This window comes from Electrona antarctica (assembly GCF_951216825.1).
Source record: "Electrona antarctica genome assembly, chromosome: 4".
NCBI classification, from domain to species: Eukaryota; Metazoa; Chordata; class Actinopteri; order Myctophiformes; family Myctophidae; genus Electrona; species Electrona antarctica.
In genome coordinates, this window is record NC_136809.1 from 34,361,490 (window position 1) to 34,380,804 (window position 19,315).

The 19,315-nt window shown below is 38.0% G+C and overlaps 2 protein-coding genes across 2 annotated transcripts in view; one reads left to right on the plus strand and one right to left on the minus strand.

Annotated features, from left to right (window-relative positions):
• Nucleotides 1-10,705: 10,705 nt before the first annotated feature.
• The window catches only part of LOC306922371 (apoptosis-stimulating of p53 protein 2-like), a 36,246-nt gene continuing 27,636 nt past the window's right edge, over nt 10,706-19,315 (minus strand). The window contains exons 17-18 of the mRNA XM_079499918.1: nt 12,135-12,334; nt 10,706-11,283 (exon numbers count right to left, since the gene is read on the minus strand). Of these exons, the coding sequence (XP_079356044.1) occupies nt 11,242-11,283; nt 12,135-12,334 (242 nt within the window). The 3' untranslated portion in view covers nt 10,706-11,241. The remainder of the gene's footprint in view (nt 11,284-12,134; nt 12,335-19,315) is intronic.
• Nucleotides 12,803-15,491, plus strand: LOC306922100 (C-type lectin domain family 17, member A-like; the record flags this gene model as incomplete). The annotated part of the gene is made up of 6 exons (XM_079499493.1): nt 12,803-12,920; nt 13,047-13,136; nt 14,318-14,488; nt 14,597-14,739; nt 14,875-14,987; nt 15,338-15,491. The coding sequence occupies 6 exons, from the start codon at nt 12,803-12,805 to the stop codon at nt 15,459-15,461; spliced, it is 759 nt and encodes a 252-aa protein (XP_079355619.1). The 3' UTR covers nt 15,462-15,491.

Consider the following 19,315-nt stretch of genomic DNA (forward strand, 5'->3'; position numbering starts at 1 on the left):
GTGCTATTGCCATTGAGAATGCATTGTGCGTTTAAGTTAAATAACTCAGAAACTACAAAACATTTAAAAGTAAAAGGTTCCAGCATGTGTGCCCACAGAAGCTCAATTATAAAAAGTGTGAATGGAGTTTCTAGGTGAACGTGATTTTTTGACGTGCCATAGAGCTGCCATTGAGCCCCATTATACATTTCTCAAATTTGAAAGCACTATATTTCTAAAACTATGAAACATTTCAAAGATTCCTTTTCAGGCAAACATGTCCACCGTTAGATGAACCTAAATAGGTTTGAATGGGGTTTCTAGGTGTAAGTATGTAGGACTAGTAGCATGCCAAAGTTTGTGCTATTGCCATTGAGAATGCATTGGGTGTTTAAGTTAAATAACTCAGAAACTACAAAACATTTTAAAGTAAAAAGTTCCAGCATGTGTGCCCACAGTAAGCTGAATTATAAAAAGTGTGAATGGAGTTTCTTGGTGAAAGTGATTTTTTGACGTGCCATAGAGCTGCCATTGAGCCCCATTATAAATATCTCAAATTTGAAAGCACTATATTTCTAAAACTATGAAACATTTCAAAGATTCCTTTTCAGGCAAACATGTCCACCGTAAGATGAACCTAAATAGGTTTGAATGGGGTTTCTAGGTGTAAGTATGTAGGACTAGTAGCATGCCAAAGTTTGTGCTATTGCCATTGAGAATGCATTGTGCGTTTAAGTTAAATAACTCAGAAACTACAAAACATGTCAAAGTAAAAGGTTCCAGCATGTGTGCCCACAGAAGCTGAATTATAAAAAGTGTGAATGGAGTTTCTAGGTGAACGTGATTTTTTGACGTGCCATAGAGCTGCCATTGAGCCCCATTATAAATTTCTCAAATTTGAAAGCACTATATTTCTAAAACTATGAAACATTTCAAAGATTCCTTTTCAGGCAAACATGTCCACCGTAAGATGAACCTAAATAGGTTTGAATGGGGTTTCTAGGTGTAAGTATGTAGGACTATAGTAGCATGCCAAAGTTTGTGCTATTGCCATTGAGAATGCATTGTGCGTTTAAGTTAAATAACTCAGAAACTACAAAACATTTAAAAGTAAAAGGTTCCAGCATGTGTGCCCACAGAAGCTCAATTATAAAAAGTGTGAATGGAGTTTCTAGGTGAACGTGATTTTTTGACGTGCCATAGAGCTGCCATTGAGCCCCATTATACATTTCTCAAATTTGAAAGCACTATATTTCTAAAACTATGAAACATTTCAAAGATTCCTTTTCAGGCAAACATGTCCACCGTTAGATGAACCTAAATAGGTTTGAATGGGGTTTCTAGGTGTAAGTATGTAGGACTAGTAGCATGCCAAAGTTTGTGCTATTGCCATTGAGAATGCATTGGGTGTTTAAGTTAAATAACTCAGAAACTACAAAACATTTTAAAGTAAAAAGTTCCAGCATGTGTGCCCACAGTAAGCTGAATTATAAAAAGTGTGAATGGAGTTTCTTGGTGAAAGTGATTTTTTGACGTGCCATAGAGCTGCCATTGAGCCCCATTATAAATATCTCAAATTTGAAAGCACTATATTTCTAAAACTATGAAACATTTCAAAGATTCCTTTTCAGGCAAACATGTCCACCGTAAGATGAACCTAAATAGGTTTGAATGGGGTTTCTAGGTGTAAGTATGTAGGACTAGTAGCATGCCAAAGTTTGTGCTATTGCCATTGAGAATGCATTGTGCGTTTAAGTTAAATAACTCAGAAACTACAAAACATGTCAAAGTAAAAGGTTCCAGCATGTGTGCCCACAGAAGCTGAATTATAAAAAGTGTGAATGGAGTTTCTAGGTGAACGTGATTTTTTGACGTGCCATAGAGCTGCCATTGAGCTCCATTATAAATTTCTCAAATTTGAAAGCACTATATTTCTAAAACTATGAAACATTTCAAAGATTCCTTTTCAGGCAAACATGTCCACCGTAAGATGAACCTAAATAGGTTTGAATGGGGTTTCTAGGTGTAAGTATGTAGGACTAGTAGCATGCCAAAGTTTGTGCTATTGCCATTGAGAATGCATTGGGCGTTTACGTTAAATAACTGAGAAACTACAATACATTTCAAAGTAAAAAGTTACAGCATGTGTGCCCACAGTAAGCTGAATTATAAAAAGTGTGAATGGAGCTTCTAGGTGAAAGTGATTTTTTTGGTCCCATAGAGCTGCCATTGAGCCCCATTATAAATGTCTCAAATTTGAAAGCACTATATTTCTAAAACTATGAAGCATTTCAAAGATTCCTTTTCAGCCAAACATTTCCACTGTTAGATGAACCTAAATAGGTTTGAATGGGGTTTCTAGGTGTAAGTATGTAGGACTAGTAGCATGCCAAAGTTTGTGCTATTGCCATAGAGAATGCATTGGGCGTTTAAAGAGTTTAAAGCTTGACGAAAAAGCGTGATGAAAAAGCGTGACGAAAAAGCTTGACTGGGTTTGAATGGGGTTTCTAGGTGTAAGTATGTAGGACTAGTAGCATGCCAAAGTTTGTACTATTGCCATTGAGAATACATTGGGCGTTTAAGTTATATAACTCAGAAAATACATAACATTTCAAAGTAAAAAAGTTTCAGCATGTGTGCCCACAGTAAGCTGAATTATAAAAAGTGTGAATGGAGTTTCTAGGTGAAAGTGATTTTTTTCGTGCCATAGAGCTGCCGAGCCCCATTATAAAAATCTCAAATTTGAAAGCACTATATTTCTAAAACTATGAAACATTTCAAAGATTCCTTTTCAGGCAAACATGTCCACCGTAAGATGAACCTAAATAGGTTCGAATGGGGTTTCTAGGTGTAAGTATGTAGGACTAGTAGCATGCCAAAGTTTGTGCTATTGCCATTGAGAATGCATTGGGCGTTTAAGTTAAAAAACTCAGAAACTACAAAACATTTCAAAGTAAAAAGTTCCAGCATGTGTGCCCACAGTAAGCTGAATTATAAAAAGTGTGAATGGAGTTTCTTGGTGAAAGTGATTTTTTGACGTGCCATAGAGCTGCCATTGAGCCCCATTATAAATATCTCAAATTTGAAAGCACTATATTTCTAAAACTATGAAACATTTCAAAGATTCCTTTTCAGGCAAACATGTCCACCGTAAGATGAACCTAAATAGGTTTGAATGGGGTTTCTAGGTGTAAGTATGTAGGACTAGTAGCATGCCAAAGTTTGTGCTATTGCCATTGAGAATGCATTGTGCGTTTAAGTTAAATAACTCAGAAACTACAAAACATTTAAAAGTAAAAGGTTCCAGCATGTGTGCCCACAGAAGCTCAATTATAAAAAGTGTGAATGGAGTTTCTAGGTGAACGTGATTTTTTGACGTGCCATAGAGCTGCCATTGAGCCCCATTATACATTTCTCAAATTTGAAAGCACTATATTTCTAAAACTATGAAACATTTCAAAGATTCCTTTTCAGGCAAACATGTCCACCGTTAGATGAACCTAAATAGGTTTGAATGGGGTTTCTAGGTGTAAGTATGTAGGACTAGTAGCATGCCAAAGTTTGTGCTATTGCCATTGAGAATGCATTGGGTGTTTAAGTTAAATAACTCAGAAACTACAAAACATTTTAAAGTAAAAAGTTCCAGCATGTGTGCCCACAGTAAGCTGAATTATAAAAAGTGTGAATGGAGTTTCTTGGTGAAAGTGATTTTTTGACGTGCCATAGAGCTGCCATTGAGCCCCATTATAAATATCTCAAATTTGAAAGCACTATATTTCTAAAACTATGAAACATTTCAAAGATTCCTTTTCAGGCAAACATGTCCACCGTAAGATGAACCTAAATAGGTTTGAATGGGGTTTCTAGGTGTAAGTATGTAGGACTAGTAGCATGCCAAAGTTTGTGCTATTGCCATTGAGAATGCATTGTGCGTTTAAGTTAAATAACTCAGAAACTACAAAACATGTCAAAGTAAAAGGTTCCAGCATGTGTGCCCACAGAAGCTGAATTATAAAAAGTGTGAATGGAGTTTCTAGGTGAACGTGATTTTTTGACGTGCCATAGAGCTGCCATTGAGCCCCATTATAAATTTCTCAAATTTGAAAGCACTATATTTCTAAAACTATGAAACATTTCAAAGATTCCTTTTCAGGCAAACATGTCCACCGTAAGATGAACCTAAATAGGTTTGAATGGGGTTTCTAGGTGTAAGTATGTAGGACTAGTAGCATGCCAAAGTTTGTGCTATTGCCATTGAGAATGCATTGGGCGTTTACGTTAAATAACTGAGAAACTACAATACATTTCAAAGTAAAAAGTTACAGCATGTGTGCCCACAGTAAGCTGAATTATAAAAAGTGTGAATGGAGCTTCTAGGTTAAAGTGATTTTTTTGGTCCCATAGAGCTGCCATTGAGCCCCATTATAAATGTCTCAAATTTGAAAGCACTATATTTCTAAAACTATGAAGCATTTCAAAGATTCCTTTTCAGCCAAACATTTCCACTGTTAGATGAACCTAAATAGGTTTGAATGGGGTTTCTAGGTGTAAGTATGTAGGACTAGTAGCATGCCAAAGTTTGTGCTATTGCCATAGAGAATGCATTGGGCGTTTAAAGAGTTTAAAGCTTGACGAAAAAGCGTGATGAAAAAGCGTGATGAAAAAGCGTGACGAAAAAGCTTGACTGGGTTTGAATGGGGTTTCTAGGTGTAAGTATGTAGGACTAGTAGCATGCCAAAGTTTGTACTATTGCCATTGAGAATACATTGGGCGTTTAAGTTATATAACTCAGAAAATACATAACATTTCAAAGTAAAAAAGTTTCAGCATGTGTGCCCACAGTAAGCTGAATTATAAAAAGTGTGAATGGAGTTTCTAGGTGAAAGTGATTTTTTTCGTGCCATAGAGCTGCCGAGCCCCATTATAAAAATCTCAAATTTGAAAGCACTATATTTCTAAAACTATGAAACATTTCAAAGATTCCTTTTCAGGCAAACATGTCCACCGTAAGATGAACCTAAATAGGTTCGAATGGGGTTTCTAGGTGTAAGTATGTAGGACTAGTAGCATGCCAAAGTTTGTGCTATTGCCATTGAGAATGCATTGGGCGTTTAAGTTAAAAAACTCAGAAACTACAAAACATTTCAAAGTAAAAGGTTCTAGCATGTGTGCCCGCAGTAAGCTGAATTATAAAAAGTGTGAATGGAGTTTCTAGGTGAAAGTGATTTGTTGACGCGCCATAGAGCTGCCATTGAGCCCCATTATAAATGTCTCAAATTTGAAAGCACTATATTTCTAAAACTATGAAACATTTCAAAGATTCCTTTTCAGGCAAACATGGCCACCGTAAGATGAACCTAAATAGGTTTGAATGGGGTTTCTAGGTGTAAGTATGTAGGTCTAGTAGCATGCCAAAGTTTGTGCTATTGCCATTGAGAATGCATTGCAGGCGTTTAAGTTAAATAACTCAGAAACTACAAAACATTTCAAAGTAAAAAGTTCCAGCATGTGTCTCCACAGTAAGCTGAATTATAAACAATGTGAATGGAGTTTCTAGGAGAAAGTGATTTTTTTTGACGGGCCAAAATCTGCCATTGACCCCCATTCTGAATTTCTCAAATTTGAAAGCACAATATTTCTAAAACTATGAAACATTTCAAAGATTCCTTTTCAGGCAAACATGTCCACCGTAAGATGAACCTAAATAGGTTTGAATGGGGTTTCTAGGTGTAAGTATGTAGGACTAGTAGCATGCCAAAGTTTGTGCTATTGCCATTGAGAATGCATTGGGCGTTTAAGTTAAATAACTCAGAAACTACAAAACATTTCAAAGTAAAAAGTTCCAGCATGTGTGCCCACAGTAAGCTGAATTATAAAAAGTGTGAATGGAGTTTCTAGGTGAAAGTGATTTTTTGACGTGCCATAGAGCTGCCATTGAGCCCCATTATAAATTCCTCAAATTTGAAAGCACTATATTTCTAAAACTATGAAACATTTCAAAGATTCCTTTTCAGGCAAACATGTCCACCCTAAGATGAACCTAAATAGTTTTGAATGGGGTTTCTAGGTGTAATTATGTAGGACTAGTAGCATGCCAACGTTTGTGCTATTGCCATAGAGAATGCATTGGGCGTTTAAGTTAAATAACTGAGAAACTACAAAACATTTCAAAGTAAACAGTTCCAGCATGTGTGCCCACAGTAAGCTGAATTATAAAAAGTGTGAATGGAGCTTCTAGGTGAAAGTGATTTTTTTGGTCCCATAGAGCTGCCATTGAGCCCATTATAAATGTCTCAAATTTGAAAGCACTATATTTCTAAAACTATGAAGCATTTCAAAGATTCCTTTTCAGGCAAACATGTCCACTGTAAGATGAACCTAAATAGGTTTGAATGGGGTTTCTAGGTGTAAGTATGTAGGACTAGTAGCATGCCAAAGTTTGTGCTATTTCCATTGAGAATGCATTGGGCGTTTAAGTGAAATAACTCATAAACTACAAAACATTTCAAAGTAAAAGGTTCCAGCATGTGTGCCCACAGTAAGCTGAATTATAAAAAGTGTGAATGGAGCTTCTAGGTGAAAGTGATTTGTTGACGTGCCATAGAGCTGCCATTGAGCCCCATTATAAATGTCTCAAATATGAAAGCACTATATTTCTAAAACTATGAAACATTTCAAAGATTCCTTTTCAGGCAAACATGTCCACCGTAAGATGAACCTAAATAGGTTTGAATGGGGTTTCTATAGGTGTAAGTATGTAGGTCTAGTAGCATGCCACAGTTTGTGCTATTGCCATTGAGAATGCATTGGGCGTTTAAGTTAAATAACTCAGAAACTACAAAACATGTCAAAGTAAAAAGTTCCAGCATGTGTGCCCACAGTAAGCTGAATTATAAAAAGTGTGAATGGAGTTTCTAGGTGAAAGTGATTTTTTTTGACGTGCCGTAGAGCTGCTATTAAAATGGTGCATTTAAAATTTTGCATTTGGTGCTATTGAGCCCCATTATAAATTTATCAAATTTTAAAGCACTATATTTCTAAAACTATGAAACATTTCAAAGATTAATTTTCAGGCAAACATGTCCACCGTAAGATTAACCTAGCTGAATTATAAAAAGTGTGAATGGAGTTTCTAGGTGAAAGTGATTTTTTTGTGCCAAACTCTGCCATTGACTATTGACACCCCAAAAAGTAGCCTAGTGCTGCTTTAGCTCATAAACAGGAAGTAAACCGGAATTCTTATCCGTGATCACAGAACGGAGCTCAAACGCAAGCAGACTTGGTTTTCCATTCACTTTGGTGAAACACGGATATTGGAAAAAGGTCATTTTTGGATTTTTCTTGGCAATAAGTTGGCAATAAGAAAAACGCGATTTGAGTCAATTTTCGTTTTCCAAAAAGCTGATATTGAAAAACAAGACAATTTTCAATTTTGGGACACCAGACAGAATATTGATTCAACACAAGATACACGGATTCAGAAAGAATACATTTAGAAACAATAATTCAGCATACATCAGTGAGTTTTTCTGGGATATATATTTTTTTATTTGGGGGATTTTTAATTCAGAAATGCAAATGTATAAAAACACAAATCAAATTGAACAATTATTATAATTCTTTTAATATTCAGTTCCATTACCTCAACATCATCCATACCATTATTATACTGGATATAGAGAATCCATCCTTAAAAAATGTCAAATTAGTTTTTGTGCTAGTAATTATGAAAGATAGGCTCCACTCATAAAAATGGTGGATATCACATTTTGTCTTAATTTATATGAAGGCTAAACAGCATATCTTGTTGCAGAGGGGATTGGCATTTCAGGTTTGTGCGGTAATGACATTCATAGTTTATTGTCACAGCTTTTTCTTTGTTTATTTTCACAATTCTGAAGTAAAGCGAGAACATTTTCTCCATGTTAGCAGACACAGGCACACCCAGGTTCTTAAAATACACTAAAAAAGAACAGCAGAGGCAGCGAGAAGCGACAGCGTCACATCACAGAGCGCCAAATCCAAACGGAGGAACTCAGTCATCACTTACATTAAGAAGCATTCATTCACAAACCTGTCTTTGTTTTATCCCATTAAGACCTGAGGCCGATACTGCAAATGCCTTCTAAATTCTAACAGTTTCCTCAAAAACATGTTGCTATACTGTTGCTGTCGGGCAGAAACCTCCGCATTTAAACGTTTTATTTGTTTGTTTTCGTAAATCAATGCAGATCACTACTTGATTATCCTACACTAGAGCGTCACACAAAAGCATACAAAATAGCACATCTACACGCTAAAACGCGTTTTGAGCTGGTCAATCTGCTAATTTTTAATTTGAATCCTGAAAAGTAATAGTTTTGGAGATATGAATTTTCAACCCGACAGACGATATACACAGTAGCTAAAATCTAAAATGACACAGGTGCTTTCCCTGATTTAATGGGTTAACCAGAGGAGCCATTTCTGCCATGAATGTATACCTTAACGTTTTTTAATTTAACAGGAATGCATTTGAAAGTCGATTTGCTTCACACATTCCTGTGATGCATCTCAGTCTCACCTTTGGTTCATCCTTATAAACTGTAGTTAACTGGTTTTTGTTCAAACAAACGCTACAGTAATGCTACAACCTTTCATCCATTAGTCAGACTGGAATCTCGATAATATCGATAATATAAACCTGCATTGATGAGTAAACTGCCATAAGAACATCTAGTTCACACATTGCAAAGTCAGATTTCTCATTTTCTTCCTGATTAAGAGCGATTCTACAAAATGCCTTCTAAATCAGTAGTTCTCACACTTTCAAGATCTTTCAAAAATAGCAGATGTACTAAGCTCGCAGTGCTGCACAAAGTGACCCGCTGTGAGCTCTGCTATTTCTGAATAGTCAACGCTAAAATCTCAAATGACACTGATGCTTTCGGCGGGGGACTATATAGCCCATGCCAACTCTTATGAAATGAAACAACAGAAACCAGTTCCATCCAAGTGGTGGAGAAGAAGGTACATTCACACAGTAGAAAACCTTTGCTCCATCAGAGAGGTGGAGAAGGTACCTTCACACAGCAGGAACCAACAGAGATACAACGTCCACTCCCCACCTGTGTAATGCTAGCCTGACACTGAATTATCATTTCGTTTGACTTCTGAATCACCAGAACATATATTTTTTAATGAGCGTGGTTAGCGATTCAGGCTGGAGCCAGGCTTTTGTAATGCAGTGATGTAGATTAGAATAGATTAGATTTATAGATAGATAATATTATATTGTCACTGTCGGGTGAAAACCTTCCATGTCCAAAACCGCAGCGTTGTGAACTTGTAGATCAGCTATCTTCACTACTTTGGGGTGACATGATGAAGTAAGACATTCATTTACGTAAACAAAAGTTGAAATATGGATCTGCCAAAGAAGCAATCATATCAGATATTCTCTGTCGGGTGGAAACCTCATATGCCCATAACTGTTGTGTAAAGAAATCCAGATCGACAAGCTTTTGCGCTTTAGCATTAATTGACGAAAACAATATTACAAAGTTGAAATATGGAGATACAAGGTTTCTGCCCGACTTCAACAATATCAGATAATATCTCAGATAATATGAATTCATTATGTATCTGTTTCTTGACATAATGACCAACAACTTCAACAAAGCTGTGTGAAATCACAATGAAGTGCAGCTCACGACCACATCACGCCAAACAAAATGGTGGCATCATAGACGTGTATGACCAGTGTTGTTACACTAATCCTAGGTCAGTTGTCTCTTGGTTGGTTTCTACTGTGTGCTAAAATCCAGTACATTCCAGTATTCAGGGTTTATTCCAGAGGGTTCTAAGCTGGTTCCATGTTAGAAATCAGGACCAGAATATCATTGCTGTCGGGTGGAAACCTTGCATGTCCAAAACAAATAAAAAAGCTTTTCATTGGTTAAATATTTATAAAACCCAGACATACTGCACATAATCACTTGCATTTTCACTTAAAACAATATCAGACATAGTGAAATAGCTGATCTGACACATTGTCAGCTTGTGGATCGGCATTTATTTTTCTTTGCTACTTTTTGTTGACACTCTTGTATGATGAAGCTAGGCATTCATTGATTTACAAAATGTTGAAACATGGAGATAGAAGGTTTCTTTCTGATAACGATATATTATTAACCATTGAGTCAGGACACAATAGAAAACTGTCAGAATGTCTCACGGCTCATGTTGGGGTCCAGTCCCACTGGTTGAGTTTTTGTAGCTAATAGAAGCTGGTCTATCTGAACAGCGTTCAACAGAGAATGCAATGTTTTGTAGTCGTTTCCCAGACAAAAGGCTTCAAACAAATATGAAACAAAAGTATTTTGTGCGTATTGCTAATTCCAGTCTGAAATGTTTTCACTTCTTCTCAACAAGGATGCGTACCCACCTTCCATGCAATCACTTTTCAATATATATAAAAATAAATAAAATAAAAAACACTAACACAATAATGACTCATTTTCCAATTTCTAATAAATAAAACCAGCATAATGACCGGTTTTCTGATAATGACCGGGTTTCTCTAAATGTATGGTCTGTGTCATAAATGAAAAGAAATGGTAATGAAAAAAGTATAATGAAGCAATCATCAACAAAAAGTTATTAACAAAAATCTCGCTCTTGAGTGTGGGATTTTTGTTCATGAATGTTTGTTCACGATTGCTTCATTTGTTATATTGTCCACCTGCATCTGAACAAAGTGGATATTTTCTTTGCAAGGGAAATATGTATACACAATGTTTTATTTATTTTTTATATTGAAAAGCAATTGAACAGAAGGTACATGGATTGATGTGCTGTACACAGTAAGGTATTGTGCTTCCTGTATTCCTTTCTGTCTCCTCCACAGAACACATGGCGAGCTTTGACATCAGATAGAGGTCTGGGCGAACATCAACAATGGTCTATCAAAGCAGATGGTCTGTAAAATATCGCTTTCAATAAAGGTATCTAAATATTCTGTGTCCAAAGATCCTACATAATGCTAGAAGCTTCACATCCCCTCACCTGCTCTACCCAGAAGAGAGAGAGAGAGAGAGATTGTGTGTGTGTGTGTGTGTGTGTGTGTGTGTGTGTGTGTGTGTGTGTGTGTGTGTGTGTGTGTGTGTGTGTGTGTGTGTGTGTGTGTGTGTGTGTGTGTGTGTGTGTGTGTGTGTGTGTGTGTGTGTGTGTGTGTGTGTGTGTGTGTGTGTGTGTGTGTGTTCGGAACAGGGTTCTCTGAGATCAAGCCAGGCTCCTCTGTCGGGGTCTGATCCTCAGATACAGCTGTTGAAGACAGAGAAACCACAGCATTAATGTGGAGCTACACGTATAAATGTAAACGCTCTTTAAGAAGTGCTATGTTATTACGTAATGCTTTTGAATAACAGCATTCTCATAGCATCTTCAGATCTGATTACAACAAAATGTATAAGAATTGTGCAACTGGTAAAATCATCTGTGAATGAATAAAGGTGTATTCATTCAATTCATCTATCCATCCTTCGTCTTTAAAAGCAAACCACAAACTATTGCACCATCGTTATTTCAAAAGATTTGCTGTTTTTCCATACATAATTTTTTTTTACAAAATAATTGAATAAATAAAATAAAATACAACCGAAAAGAAATGTCAGATATTCCATGAATGTAACTTTTAAGAAGAACTGAAAATAGCAGATCTACAAACCCACAACCACAACATGTTGTGGTTGTGAGTTTGTAGATCTGTGTTATGCGGGAATGCCAAGCCCCCAGTAAGGCTATCCAACGTTGAAGCTGCCACTACCTACTGGCGAAATGTGGAATTGCACCACTTTCATGGAGGTGGACGGACGTTCATGACGTCACGTGCGTAAGCCCGGACCTCAAAATTGAGGTCCGGGGCTAGGCTAGGCTAAACTTCCGCTTGCTCGAGCCATTGAGTTATAATTATACTTCCGGCAGTCTTATGGGTGCTTCAAAACGCCACTGAGCAACTTCCACTGAAATGAATAGCGGGAGGGGCGGGGCTAACGCTCCGGTTCGGTCTCTATCCTTCTTGCTTTAATTATCCTTTTATTACTCTATGGGGAACGCCCACTGAGTGGCAAAAAACTACTTTATGGCCTTGATAGCCATACATCCATGTGTCTCACCCCCAGCAGGTTGCGAGGGATGTATCCCTCTCGGTCTCCGCAGCGAGCCCACCACCAGTCCGTCTCCAGCTGGTCCTCTCGTCTCAGCACCGTCATGCAGTCTCCCTCCAGGAAGCCCAGCTCGTCTTCACCGTCCGCCTCGTAGTCCCACAGAGCGTACACCACACCGCGGTTCATCACCCCCATCTTCTCCTGCACACCTGCATGTGTGCACGCACACAATCACTTGATTGTCACATCACAGGCACAACTAAATATAATCAAGCAGAATTCTAACTCTAAGCTGAATTCAAGCAGAATTCTCACGCGCGCTGAGAGCCTCTGCTGCCAACCTTTCAAACCACCCGGGTTAGACATCTAGATCAAGTTCTTATCGGACACCACTGCAGTTGGAAATTCATGCACTCCATGCAGTCAATGTGAATAATGCAAATGAAAAGACAGAAGTTTATCACGCTACGTGAGACTGAAAGTGGTCGAGAGGGTTGGATGGTGTGGGTGGAGGGTGTGGACGGTGAGGAGGGGGGGGGGGGGGGGGGGGTGCACTGCCTCTGCTACTGTGACAGAGGAAACAAGAGGAGGAAGGAGGGGGATAAATCTATCATTCATTCTGAAGAGGTGAACCATAACAAATACTTGCCAGATGAATTAAAGTCACAAAGGTAGAAATGGCTGAAAACATTGAGATCCAAGAGGAAGACAATGAGGAAGAGGAAGGTGATGATAAAATCTATGGAAATGCTGAGACTACAGCTCAGCAGAAACATCCACGGAAGATAAGATCTGGTAAGAGATGTTACTACAACTGCAAATCACTAAAAATATAAACGCAATATAAATAATACATTATTTTAAACTGATCTCTAACTCCCTCTTTATTCTCACTGTGCGTGCGTGCGTGCGTCTGTCCAGTCAGAAGACTGTACCGACTAGTTGGAATGGGACTTGGATTGCTTTGTGGTGTTCAAGCTCTGCTCAACATTGGTCTCAGACTCTCTCTCTGTAAGTCAAGTTTTAGAACATTTAGCGCTCCGAGGACTGCTTTTTCTAGTCTTTCTGATTTTAAACCTAATGAACATTTGCTGGTTATTACAGTAGGTATCTTATAATAATGCTTACCTATCTATGATGGGTTCTACTTTCAATTCATTATCATAATGGGCATTTACCGAGGCACCAAATGGTGCAATGCCACTTTTTTGTTTTTGCGCTCTCTAGTCTCTACCTATAGCAACCCAACACAGTCAGGAAGGAAGACAACAAAACCACCAAAATGAAATGACTTTGTTAACACAGTTGTTAAGAGAATGTGCGTGTGTGCGTGCGTGCGTGCGTGCGTGCGTGCGTGCAATGCCAGCGCAGAACCTCTGCCCCAATTTGTTTCACACAGGCCTGTTATAGCCGAGTCAAGCCGACTTATGTAAAACACATTTTTGGATATTCCTTTTATCCAAATTTCTTGCAAATTGGTACTCATGATCTCTATAGTCATGTGATCAAGACAGATCTGTTAGTTTTTTTCATTTTTAATTTTTTCACCGATTTTGCCCCCATATGATCCCCATATGGTCCCCCCAAGATATCTATTCTTTTTCAATTTTTTCTTTCTTTTTTCTTTTTTTGTGAAAAGTAGGCCTACCTCAAGTTGCAATGTATTGCTGTACTTCAACATCGAGAAATCTTTATGGTATATTTTACATTGTGTAAAATTAAAATATACCCGTGTTTAGTGAGGTGTGACAAAATGTTGTTATGTTTCATGTTCTAGGGTTAATTGTTTATGTAGATGATTTGTGTACAATAGTTTGCCGCAAATCAGGAATGCAGTGTCCGTCTGTCCGATTGTGGTGAAACTTTGCACACACATTCGTACTACGTTGAGTAACAAATGCCACCCTTTTAACATTGCCCTATCATAGCGCCACAAGGAGGCCCATTTATTTTTGTATTTTTTTTGCTGTAGCAGATTCGTCTGGTTTCCAAGCTATATGATTTGTGTCCACATGGGGTGCTTTGCTCTGGGCCTCACACCGGTCCAGAACATAATACTGTAGTGAAGAGAGACCAACTAACAACCAGATACAACCAGTCACAGAGCAGCTACTACAACCACATTAAGGAGGTCAGATCAGAACAAAGTTGTATGTAAAACTCATCGGTTTGTTTGATTCTCCTTCTTACAGATTCTGAATGGACGGAAGAGAAAAACAACCTGGTCCATCACTTGGACCATGTACAGTCCAGATATGACATCCTGACTGAACAGAAGGACCAGTGTGGTCTAAACCTAGACCACCTACAGTCCAGATACAACAAACTAATTGAACACGATGACATCAAGAGAACTCTTTGTGGTCAGTCAGACCGTGACATCTTTTTTCTTTTTAATTGTCTTTTAAAATGTTCATCAATTAATCTGAGCAAATGAAAAACAAGAGGCTAACTCTGTTCTCTGTTGTTAGAATCACATGGATTTACATTCGCTGGTGATGTGTGTTATTACATCGCTACTGTGGAAGTAGACTGGCGAACCTGGGAGCAGAGCAGACAATACTGTAGAGACAAACAATCAGACTTGATCATCATAAACAGCAAAGAAAAACAGGTGTGTGTGCGTGCGTGCGTGCGTGCGTGCGTGCGTGCGTGCGTGCGTGCGTGCGTGTGTGCGTGCGTGTAAATCTTCTACTTCTATCTTCTACTTCTTCTGTGTATTTCAGTAACCAGCATCTTTTCTGTCCAGGACTTTGTTAACACAGTTGTTAAGAGAAACCAGTGGATATGGCTGGGTTTGACTGACACGGACGAGGAAGGAGTGTGGAAATGGGTAGATGGAACACCACTGACCACACCAACGTAAGACTTTACCTTCATTCTTCTCTTATTCATTTCAACATTTCAATATATTTCTAAATGGTATTAAACATTATAATGAAATACCAACCTACCACACTGTCACTAAAACAATAGACAACAATATGTGTTGTCTATACCACTGTCCGGTTAATTTGTATAATATCGGCAACATAATTTGAGTTAATAATAATAATAATAATAATAATAATAATAATAATAATAATAATAATAATAATAATAATAATAATAATAATAATAATAATAATAATAATGAAGAAAACAAAGCTTTAGAGAAAAAGACCATCCTTGTTATATGAATTGTAATGAATTAAATGGTCCTTCTTCTCCAGGTACTGGCTCCCTGGTGAGCCCAGTAACGCTGGAGAAGAGGACTGTGCTGTGTTTCATAATGGAGAATGGAACGACAAATCATGTTTTGAACCTATGTGTTGGATCTGTGAAAGAGTCTATTAGCTGGTGTGTTGCTACAGCTGCATGATGTGTGCGTTTACATGTGTTAGTTTGGTTTGTCTGACTCATTAACTGTAGACATTTTATTTGTATGGGGAACTATAGACGAATCTGCAGAGCCATGCCCTGTAGGCCAGCTGTATACAATCAATGCTGCGGTGTCAAGCTGTGCTTAATGTGAGACCGCAGCTATGATTGCACCCAGTGCAGCTTGCACGGATTTGTATATAGCATGAGCCTATAGAGCCTATAGAATGTGAATAACTAACAGCCATCTGTTCCATTTTAAAGGTAGAGTAAGTGATATTTTTTGGTTAAAACAAAACATGTTTTTGTTAAAAGGTTAAATCACTATATTCTGATAGTAATCATTGCTTTAGAGTGTTTGTTCAGTAACATAGGTTTCCCTGTCTCTCCAGCTCTTTAATAAAAACATTTTCAGGTAGGTGACATATACCAACCTAAATCACTACATGTTTAGTGGCACATCAAAAAATACTTTTGCCCATGGGTGTAGGTTTTATCACATGTTATCACATCACAGGCAAGTGAGCGAACCAACCCCAAATAAAATGTAATAATAGGCAATTAATAGGCAATAGTCTCAGATGATTATTAATTGCAGCATATCTATTGTAGACCATGAAGAATGTTGTTTTATCATAAGGACTAAATTGATGAAAAGTATAATATTAGAGAGAGTTATAACGGTACAATTACACTCTCTAGGCCTAGGGGATCAATGAGAATAATAACCACACATTGTTCAGACCTGCAGCATAAGATAGACAACATCCTGTTCAAGATGACTCTTAAAATTAGTGGAAAGTTGTTCCTCTATCTTACATTTTCTTAGAAACAGAAGAAAAAAAGAAAAAAAACATATTTTGTTTTCTTTTTTGATACTACCCACGTTTTTCACCGATTTTGCCCCCATATGATCCCCATATGGTCCCCCCAAGATATCTATTCTTTTTCAATTTTTTCTTTCTTTTTTCTTTTTTTGTGAAAAGTAGGCCTACCTCAAGTTGCAATGTATTGCTGTACTTCAACATCGAGAAATCTTTATGGTATATTTTACATTGTGTAAAATTAAAATATACCCGTGTTTAGTGAGGTGTGACAAAATGTTGTTATGTTTAATGTTCTAGGGTTAATTGTTTATGTAGATTGTAGATGATTTGTGTACAATAGTTTGTGTGATCTAGCCTTAAATATACTCAGTACTAAGGATTTAGCTCCTGCCCGCATAGCACTTTGGTCAACGAGAGTCGCTAAATGTGCTTAATAAATTCATTTGACAATTCACATATACGAACAATACAAATAACAAAGGATACATAATGTGTTACACAGATGTTTATCACACTATGTGAGACCGAAAGTTGTGGTGCAGTACAGGTGGAAATGAGGAGGGAGGGTGGAGGGGTGAATTCACTACTGCTAAGAGGAAACAAGAGGAGGAAGGAGGGGGAGGGGTGGATGCTATGAAACCATTTCACAAAATAAAGACCACCACCCTTCTCTATTGTTCATTCTGTAATCTGTTGTGAAGAGGTGAACCATTTCAAATACCTGCAAGATGTTTTAAAGTCATAAAGGTAGAAATGGATGAAAACATTTATGCAAATGTTGTGACCAAGACTACAGCTCAGCAGAAACATCCACAGAAGATAAGATCTGGTAAGATATATGTTACCACAACTACATGCACAAATCCCTATCTATCTATCTATCTATCTATCTATCTATCTCTCACTCTCTCTTCTCTCTCGTAAAGTAAAAGTAAAAAGAGAAGAAGAAGGTGATGATAAAATCTATGCAAATGTTGAGACTACAGCTCAGCAGAAACATCCACGGAAGATAAGATCTGGTAAGAGATGTTACTACAACTGCAAATCACAAAAAATATAAACGCAATATAAATAATATATTAACTGATCTCTAACTCCCTCTTTATATGCTCACTGTGTGTGTGTGTGTGTGTGTGTGTGTGTGTGTGTGTGTGCGTGCGTGCGTGCGTGCGTGCGTGCGTGCGTGCGTGCGTGCGTGCGTGCGTGCGTGCGTGCGTGCGTGCGTGCGTGCGTGCGTGCGTGCGTGCAGGCAGAAGACGGTACAGACTACCGGTAGTTGGATTGTGTTTTGGATTTCTTTTTGGTGTTCAAGCTCTGCTCAACATTGGTCTCAGACTCTCTCTCTGTAAGTCAACTTTCATAACTACAGATAGTGGAAATTTAAATTTTCTTCCATAATATAATTCATATATTCTAGATTCATTACACAAAGTGAAATATTTAAAACCTTTTTAGTTTTAATTTTGGGGATTATGGCATACAGCTCTAAAAAATATTAGAATATGAACAAATTATTTCATCAATGGGGTGTGGCATGGAGGTGATCAGCCGGTAGCATTTAAAAGGTTAAAGTCAGGTTAAAGTCCTGTCACATACATTGCTATATGCGAGATTTGTTCATGCCGTGCTCGGGATTCATTTGTAGTCATTTAACCGCCCAGTGGAGGCATTGGGTCCCATGTTTACAGTCTTTGGTATGACCCGGCCGGGGATCGAACCCCGACCTCCCAGTTTCTGGCCGGACACTCTATACTTTGTCTTTGGCTATTTTCCCCTTGGTGCCACCATGCCGGCGCTGAACATTAAGAGATACCAACTAACAACCAGTTACAGAGCAGATATAACAGAAAGTTATACAACCTCATTAATGAGGTCAGATCAGAACAACGTTGTATGTAAAACTCATCAGTTTGTTGATTCTCCTTCTTACAGTTTCTGATTGGACTGAAGAGAAAAACAACCTGACCAAAGACCTGGACCATCTACAGTCCATATGTAACAACGTAACTGAACAGAAGGATCAGATACAGTCCAGATTTGACCATCTACAGTCCGGATACAACAATGTAACTGAACTGAATGATGAGTTACAGTCCAGATATGACAACCTGGCTGAACAGAAGAATCAGCTACAGTCCAGATATGACAACCTGGCTGAACAGAAGAATCAGCTACAGTCCAGATATGACAACCTGGCTAAACAGAAGAATCAGCTACAGTCCAGATATGACAACCTGGCTGAACAGAAGAATCAGCTACAGTCCAGATATAACAACCTGGCTAAACAGAAGAATCAGTAACAGTCCAGATATGACAACCTGGCTGAACAGAAGAATCAGATACAATCCAGATATGACAACCTGGCTAAACAGAAGAATCAGCTACAGTCCAGATATGACAACCAGGCTGAACAGAAGAATTACAATTTAGGCATTTAGCAGACGCTCTTAATCCAGAGCGATTTACATTAAGCATTAACAAAAGCATGGCATACATCACATATATAAAAAGTAGTTATCATGAATCATGCGTAAACTAAGAATCAGCTACAGTCCAGCTACAGTCCAGATATAACAACCTGGCTGAACAGAAGAATCGGATACAGGCCAGTTTTGACCATCTACAGTCCAGATACAACACCATAACTGCAGAGAGAGATTAGCTGAAGAGGAGGCTCTGTGGTCAGTGAGACATCACTGTTTTTTATTCATTGTTATATCATGTTGTTCAACATTGAATCTGTCAAATGACAAAACAGTGGCTATTGGCACGTCCACGGAGACAAAGTCTGCACAGAGGAACATATCACAGAATCCTCTTATCTCCATATTCTAACCGTTAGTGTTTGTTCGTAAATAAACACCCTACTTGTCACAAAATCCGCAAGCTCCGTCTGTGTGTTTTGAGCTTGTAGATCTGCTACTTTTGCTGTTTTTGTATTTGAATCCTGAAACATGTCTCTGCTGTCGGGAAGAAACCAACTCCAAAAGGGTGTTCAATAGC